An 8,364-nucleotide genomic window follows, 5' to 3' on the forward strand; every position below is an offset into this window, starting at 1 on the left:
GATTGACAAATCTATCAATTATTGGTTCTCTAAGTTGTTGGTTCTCTAAGTTGTTCATTGTTCCAATCTTAAATTGTGAGATGTAACAAGAAACCCCAGGGAATGAGAAAGAAGTTTTATGGGCTCATCAAAGTTAGCACACCAGGAACATTGAATTGAGAGGTTTAAACTTAAAGCTTTAAGAAAATAAGCTCCGTTGAAATACACATATTCAATAACTGTACAGATTTTAATGACGTACCCAATTATATGGTACTTCACCACAGTTCCTTTTCTTTATAAAAAATAACCAAAAATGGTTATTTGCCTTCTCCGTCATGCTTTCATAAAGCACAAATATGCAGTGTATTCGGGGGTGATACAAAAGGTACTGCCTTTTACATTAAAATAATTGTATACCTATGTGCGGTCAATTTTTGAAGGACCTTTCAAGGGAGAACATTAGGCCCTTATATTTAGCTATGATGGATTATATCTGGCTCACACAGGAATCAAAAAACAGCAACTGACTTGCATTCTCAAGCTGGTAGAGACAGTAATGGCTAGCTTTGCTTTCTATGCAATTTAAATTTGCCTTGTATTTGTCCATGCTGGGAGAGACCTGCCTCTGAAATCTTGGAGAGATGTTGCCAGTTAGTGCAGATAATACTGCGCTAGAGGGACCAATTGCCCAACACATTATAAAGGAAGCAGTGAAAGTTGACAGTTCCCTGTAGTTTCTCATGATAAATTCAAACCTGCACAGGAAAAAGGATGAAGCCTTGTGAAATTGAAAACAAGTGTCCAATATGGTCTCTCCCTTGTGTGTAACGTTGAGCACATGTTGCCCTCCCATGAGCCTCTGCATATATAGATGCAGGTGACAGGAAGCATGCAGTAAGAGGTTGGGTTGCCCTTTAACCTTCCATAATCCTTGGCCAAATTTCATTTTTATCAGAGATAGGAGCTGTCAGAGACCAGGCTGAGGAGAGCTACTCTGTTGAGGAATGATGGGGGCCTCCCCCTCCCCCTGCTTCTGACCAGAATCCTGCAACTGCTCAGGAGCAATGGAACAGTTATAGATTTGGAACAGTGGTTTGCAGAGTGACATAGTTTGGAATACAACAGCTGGGCAGAACTGAGTGGGGAACAGCTAAGGAGAAGAAGAACAGGGAGAGAGAGAATTAACAGACTCCCTTTCACTGGAAAGCGTCCCAGCGCCCAGTCCAAAGTCAAGGAGAGCAGATAAGGTAGCTACACAGAAGAGCAAATGGTTGTGAGATCAGGTTACCAGACAAGGAAGTGATGGGAGTGGCTCGGGGGGGAGTGGGTGGAAACCTTAATTAGGAGCACCTTTCCTCTGAGAATGGAGTCTTTGTTCCTTCACTGTGAATATTAAATATCTCTTTAACTGGTAAGACTAATATTCACTTTGTTCTGCTCATCCACGGCCAAAGGGAGGGAGGAAGCCATTTCCCCAAAGCCTGACAGGAGCACTGGGGGGCTCAGCCCTCCCACAGAGGGAGTTCCACACCTCCTTTCCCTTTTTGGTTACTCTCAACTCCCAAAGTGGGCAGTATTGGACATGGCTGTCATCAGGCATGGAGTGGCTTTTGTTCTGTTCCCTTCCTTTCCCTTGGCAATCATGCAAGTCCTATATTGTCACATGGCACTAAAAATCCTCCACTCTGGGCTGTGTGGTGGTGATCTAGTGGAAATATAGCAACAACATAAATTCCTATAAGGAAGCAGCCTTATCCTGAGACAGAACACTGGTCCATCTAGCTTGGTATTTTCGACACTGTCAGCAGCTCTCTCGAATTTCAGACAGAGATCACTCACAGCTTTACTGGGGGTGCCACAATTTTAACCTTAACATAAGACCTTTTGTATGCAAAGCAGATGTTTTGTCACTGAGCTACAATCTTTTCCTATAGTGCTGAGGCTGAATAGCACTTGGTAGCAAACAGGATGCTGATCTAGTTCCTCTCTTCTGCGTCTTCAGCTTGTCTACCATCAGGTGGTAATAACTTACGGTAGATTGGATCAACAAATGTTTATTTATGGATTCAGTTTTATACTTCTGTTGTAGCTTTTTTATTATTATTTGTGAAGAACTAGATAATTTGCTTCTAGAAAGTGCTAGAGTTAGCAGTAGTAAATCTTTCACCAGAGTAGAAAAGTAGTTAAAATCAAATGAGCTGGGAGCCCATAATTATTTTATAGAAGTCTCAATAAAGACACAGATCCTGAAGGACACACTAGGACAAAAAGGTCAAATGTATAAAGAAAACCATTCATTATATGGCGACAAAACATTCTCTTCTAACATGTCTTGACAGAAGCCAAACAGCTTTGAAATATATCACATATAATAGTTATTGGAATGATTACCTTTCCTGTTCAGAGTAAGCCTTGTATCTGGTGTCTATCATCTTAAAATCAGCACATGGATCAGCTAATCCAGTCTTGAAGCAAATGAGAGAAATGTATATAATCATAACTTTCTAGTATTAGTAGCTGGAATTGTGGTTGGCAGTATGTATAGACAGGTCAAGGTTTAATAAACAAAGCAATTAAAATCACTTTTTGGGTATGGGATTGTTGAATTTAGCTTCAGCTAGATTTCATCTGGTGCACTTGAATCCTTTTTCTGCATGGTTTTTAATATTAGAGAACTCTAAGGATCCATGTAAACAAAATCCATGTAAACAAAATAGAATGTGTAGCATTTGATTTTCTTCCAAGAGATACCTGTCCCATTTCCAGATTCCTAAATGCTGCAACAGGTTGTTTGAGAAAGATAATTTAGCCTTGTCTTGTCACTGGGCAGTACATCCCCTGCATAGCTAAAAAGGACTAGCCCACAAGGTGATACATTTTAAATCCAATATGTATATTTTGTGATGCACCCAGAACCTTGGATTTTAGCTGTCAATCTTGTTTCCACAGACAGAAAAAATCTGCAAGACCCACAGATTTAATGAAAGGGGGGAAGAAAGGATACTTTGTAAAGAGAGAAAAGAAAAATGAAGGGACATTTTGCATCATATAATCCCATGGTATTTCATTCAGTGCTGCCAACAATATTACAAAAATGAAAATCTTGTAAATTAAAAGTGCAAGGATGCTAGGGAAAAAATTCAACAATGAGAACAATAAGCACAAAGTGCCCCCATTTCTCATCAACTATAGCCTTTAGAAATTTACCACATAATGCTAATGCTAGTCAATCAATATTTCATTTTGGTGCTCTAAAATGATGAAATATTTGACCATAGATTCTGCTAGATTGAGAGTTACATAACTCAGGCTATGAATGGAGGTCTGCCTTCATTCTCCTAATTGCTCCTTTATTTAACTACATCAGATGAAATAGCTTTCATACTTCAGTTTGATTCAGAATAAATCCTTTTTCCAGATATTCTGAAAAATATATATCATAGCTTGGGTCTCTATTACTCTTTAGCACAGGGATGGGAAACATGTGGTCCTTCAGATGTTGTTGGACTCCTAACTCCCATCAACACCAACAAGTCTGGTCAAAAGTCAGAGATGATGGGAAATCAGAGACCCACAGTTCCACGTCCCTGATTTAGCATAAAACCTACCTTGTCAAATGCCACATCACTGCAGTTTAACAATTGAAATAGGGATTTGTGTTTTCCCCCATTCTGTCCTTTTATTGCTTCTTTGCCTTCCATTACATTCTTCTGGAATTTCTAAACAAAGAGAAATTCTAAAAGCAATTCTAGATTTGGAGCATGCAGAGCTTGCTGCAGGCTTCAGTTCCATCAGTACACTTACTCATTTCTTAGCCTTAATGGTGCATTTCTAAAACACTACATTTCTAGGGCACATATCTGAAATGTCTATATAACCTTGAAAGATAAGAGAGGGGGTTGGTATTGTTAACTATAACTCCCAACATTCACAAGTAGGTTTTGTTTATTTTATTGTGAGCAGAGGGGATTAGTGCAATATTGTGTATGAAATATGTTAAAGCAATTAGGACTAACAAATTAAAAGATGTTTGCTTTTCTTTTGCTTCTTTTGCTTCGCAAATATTTTTCCCTAGGAAATAGATTCTATAGGGTCTCCTCAACAGTATATTATCCATGTAGAAACTGTTATGAGTTTGGGGGGGAATTAGGCTGAAGGTCTTGGCCCCCTTCCGCTTCTTGGAATAGCCAGGGTACCCTTCTGGTGAGGTGATAGCCTGGATAATGAGCCATTAAGAGAACAAAGGAAGTGCCATGCCAGACAAGAAATGGGTAGGGGCCCTACCACTAACTCACAGACTGTTTGTATATATAAGTATGTAAACCATATATCATAAAGACACTACAGTCTCCACTTTCCATCATTCCAAAGGAAACACAAACCATGAGTAAGTGCTTGAAACCCCTGGAATCAAAGATTGGGGTTGTGTGCAACACCTGTTTTCTCCCAGCAGTTCCCAATGCAGCTGGGGTAATAGTTAGATGATTCTAAATAGGCTCATCACTTGGGTCCATGGATAACAGAATCTGCACTCTGCTGAGAGATGGGACACATGCCAATTCCATGGAAATGGCCTACGAAATTGGGTCCCAGCTATTACATTTTGTGATTTACATGCTACATTTGTCATTCAGGAGCTACTTGTAGGAAAATAGCAAAGATGTGACAATGGTACAATGTATAGGTCTCTAAATGAGTTAATGAACCACTATCAGATTCTCACTATAGCATGAGTAATCAAGCTGTGACTTCAGAAAATTCCCCTGAAAAGTATACTGAATTTTAATATATTATTCATATATTTAACAATGTCTGACTGAGACAGATGTTGGTAGAAATAGTAACAGATGCTGAATGATTCTCTTTTTATAAGACATTTATAAGAGAGAGAAAAAGTAAATGTCAAAGTGATAGAGGTTGCTCAGTACAGAGATATAAACCTCCTCAAACTCATTAAAGTCAAAACAACATCCAGAACAGGTGTATGTCAGTGGAAACTTAAATTTACCATCTTTGAGGGGCAAAAATGGTGCTAGAGGACAACCTATAAGCACTAAAGCACTTACAGGTCCAAGCATTGTGCTCCCCATACCCCAACCCATATAAATAAGAGACCAATAAGACTGGTTTGGATCAAACAGGCCACAACTTTATTGAATACAGATGAAAGAGGTTTGGCTTGGGCATGGGAAAATCAAAATACTTCCAGCCCACCCACATAGTCAATCCAGGTGGGGGGGTCCCTAAGACTTACATCAAATAGGGTGACCCCCACAAAGACCACCATCTGGGGGAGTGCCTTTGGCCCTGACCCTGCTTCGGCACGCAGACATGACTACTCCCACCAGATCCCTTTAACACAGCCTTTCTCAACCTGTGGGTCCTCTTATGTTTTGGGACTACAACTCCCATCACCCCTAGCTAGCAAGGCCACAGCTCAGAGATGATGGGAGTTGTAGTCCAACAACATCTGAGGACCCACAGGTTGAGAACCACTGCTTTAATGAGAACCACGCTAGCATTTGGAGGGGTAAGCAGAGACTGCAACCTCCTCTCCAACCAAGACAAAGGACTGCCCCAATGCCCAACCAGTTGTGATGATTGCTATGAGGTAGGCAAAACCACAAGGTAAGAGCCCATTTGCCTGGTGGACAAATTCCTACCCGGCCCCATAAAGAACAGCAACCACCATAGCCACAGCAAAGTCATTGACTATCAGCTTAAATCAGGGGTGGGTGGGCAGGGAAACCTGACGAAGAAACAAACAGATAGTGCCCCAGGTGTAGGTTGCTTAAATAGCCAAGGACCCGAGGGAAGCCTTCCAGCTCTGCCCCCTGCTACAGCCCAAGTCCCAGCTTGCATCCCCATTCGCCAAAGCAGGGTGCAGGCTAGGATCCAGCTCCTGATGAGGGGGGCTTATGCCCCCACCACCTATCAGAAACGGCACTGAAATCATGCTTCTCTCATCAGGGCCCCAGAAGAGCCTCTGCTGTCCTGTAACGCTGCCACACCCAAAGAGGTGAGCGGACTTGGTGAATTGTTTGTAATGTATGGCTGGACCTTTGCAGGTTACCACGAGACTCCAGCCAAAAATCATGTAATGTGAGGGAAGGTTGCTTTTCAGTCCTGTCCTGTCTGTCCCATCCCCCGTATCTATGTATCTGCCCTCATCAGTTCTCACACAGGCGTTCACATGGCCAATAGATGGCACTGCAAACTACGTGAAGAGAGGTTGTAGATGTGTAGTTAAGGCAAGCCTAAAGGAGCAGGCAGTGGCAGCCCCCCAGATCCCTCTTAATTTTATCCACAAATCACCACACCATGTTAGGGGCTAAAGGTGACTTGGCCGTAAAACAGGAACAAGAGAGGGGGCCCAGCCATTAAAAACTGAATGCTGGACTAAATAGGCCTTTGGTTTGATCCATCAAGTTCTTATCTTCATGTAGCCAGTGAGTTTTCTTTGACACAGGAAATTAAATTAGAGTAAGGACAATGCTTCCTGACCTGACTTCCGTTAACCTATGGGTAAAAGTGAGCACAATCATCATCACTACCTAGAAGTGGAGAGAGCTTAAGTGTTTCCTACAAAACCACCAAAATGTCTCTCTCCTGACATCACAGCCTGTAAACTGAATAATGAACTTGTGGGTGCCATTTTTAACTCTGTGCTGCTCTTAAGTCACCTGAACTAGCTCCTCTTTCTTTATGGTCTCTCTTGTTCACTAACTCAAGAGGATTGTGTTAAGAGTTGTAGAGCAAATATCCCTGGTCTGGACCTTCTGTAGAAATTAATTCTCTCCACCACAATAATGAATTTTTAAGCTTTACTGCAGAACAGCCTTAAACACTTAGGTTACAAAAGAAAATGTTACAAAATAAAGTAATAAGTTGCCCCCCACAAAAAGCAACGAGTTTCAGTTCCATAAAGTTGCCATCTCCGCTTCATATTTTACTGAAATGAAGTTTCTTTATCTCTCAAATAATACACTGTCGTTCTGTGTTGCAAGCAACCTTCAGGGAAATACATTTATTCAGGTTCACAGGTTACATCTTCTGTTGTGCTTTGTGACTATCTTGTGATGGACCATGAGATTAGTCACGAGGTGTTTAGCTCATTCACAAAAGAAAAATACTAGCTCTATGCTAAAGGTAAACAAAAACAACCTTCCTATACAACATTTCTAAATATAATGCACTTAAATACAGCATTTTATATACATTAAACTTAACAGATTGCCCCTATCAGCACCTTCTTTCTTTTGCTTCAAGGTGTGCAGAAAATTGGTATGCAAAAAATCAAATCAATGAGACTGGGAAATTGGACTTTTCACAATCACACCACTCCAATGTACTGGCCTCTTAGCAAAATCTCTTGCATGTTGCCCTTTGTTGGCATGGAGGTCTCAGGTTCAATCCCCAGGATCTTCAGGAATCAGATGGTAGAAAAGACCTACTAAAACCTTTGGAGCCACTGCTCATCAAATTATGCAATACAGGCCAATTGTTTTATTCAATCCATTAAATATAAAGATTAAAGTCAGTAAAAGTCAGTAGAATAATCTTTTGTATTTCTGGAAACATGCTTGTTTCCCAAAGAAAAACTCTCTTATAATACATGATTAATTACCTGTTGGATTTAGGTTTTAAAAGCAACTTATTTAACTGAAATGACTCCTCTAATCAGTAATTAATATGCACTGCTCAGTGTTCTGCTGAAATATTAACATACCATATTTTCAATGTACTAAATGTATTTAAAGGGATTAAAACTTGATAAATAAAATTATAAAATTTAAAGACATTATTGTTGAGGCAATTTGGTAACAAGACAGACAACAACGGTACTCTTGAAAAACATGTAGCAATAATTACTTCAGTTGTTTAATGTATTAATTAAATATCGTTACCAGTCATTAAAAATGTAATTCTCTAATAGAACTTTAAATCTGAATTTATTACTTGCATAAATTTGTGTTAAAGGCAATGCCATTAGATTTATATTTCACTTACTGAACTTTAGAATATGTTCAGCTAAATTATTCATGGTAGATGCCATATCGAGAAAAATCTGTGCTTAAAATGGAGCATCATACTATATTTCTAAAAGAGGGCATTAAGACAGGAGTGGAGAACCTCAGGCCTAGAGGTCTAATGCACCCATCTAAGAACCTCCATTCAGAGCTTGTTATTCTGCTCAAATCATGCCCCATCTCTTGACTCCACCCATCAGTGGCCTAGCTCTGTGCCCTCCTCTGGTAGTTTTACCTGGTTAGAATGTATCCTTCAAACTGATATAGTTCTTGCATGTCACACTCTGACATGCCCTTTTCAGCATCTGCTGTCATGAGAACACCAAAGGTGGTGAACTGAAAATGGTGGAAT

At 40.1% G+C, this 8,364-nt stretch overlaps 1 protein-coding gene across 1 annotated transcript in view; it reads right to left on the reverse strand.

Annotated features, from left to right (window-relative positions):
* The window catches only part of LOC308476368 (uncharacterized protein), a gene marked incomplete at its 5' end in the record, with an annotated part of 38,390 nt that extends 33,318 nt beyond the window's left edge, over nt 1–5,072 (reverse strand). The window contains 3 exons of the mRNA XM_081003911.1: nt 2,374–2,447; nt 3,591–3,701; nt 5,049–5,072. Coding sequence (XP_080860037.1) covers nt 2,374–2,447; nt 3,591–3,701; nt 5,049–5,072 — 209 coding nt within the window. The remainder of the gene's footprint in view (nt 1–2,373; nt 2,448–3,590; nt 3,702–5,048) is intronic.
* Nucleotides 5,073–8,364: the final 3,292 nt, after the last annotated feature.

This window comes from Podarcis pityusensis (genome assembly GCF_964106645.2).
Source record: "Podarcis pityusensis genome assembly, chromosome: 4".
Classification (NCBI taxonomy): Eukaryota; Metazoa; Chordata; class Lepidosauria; order Squamata; family Lacertidae; genus Podarcis; species Podarcis pityusensis.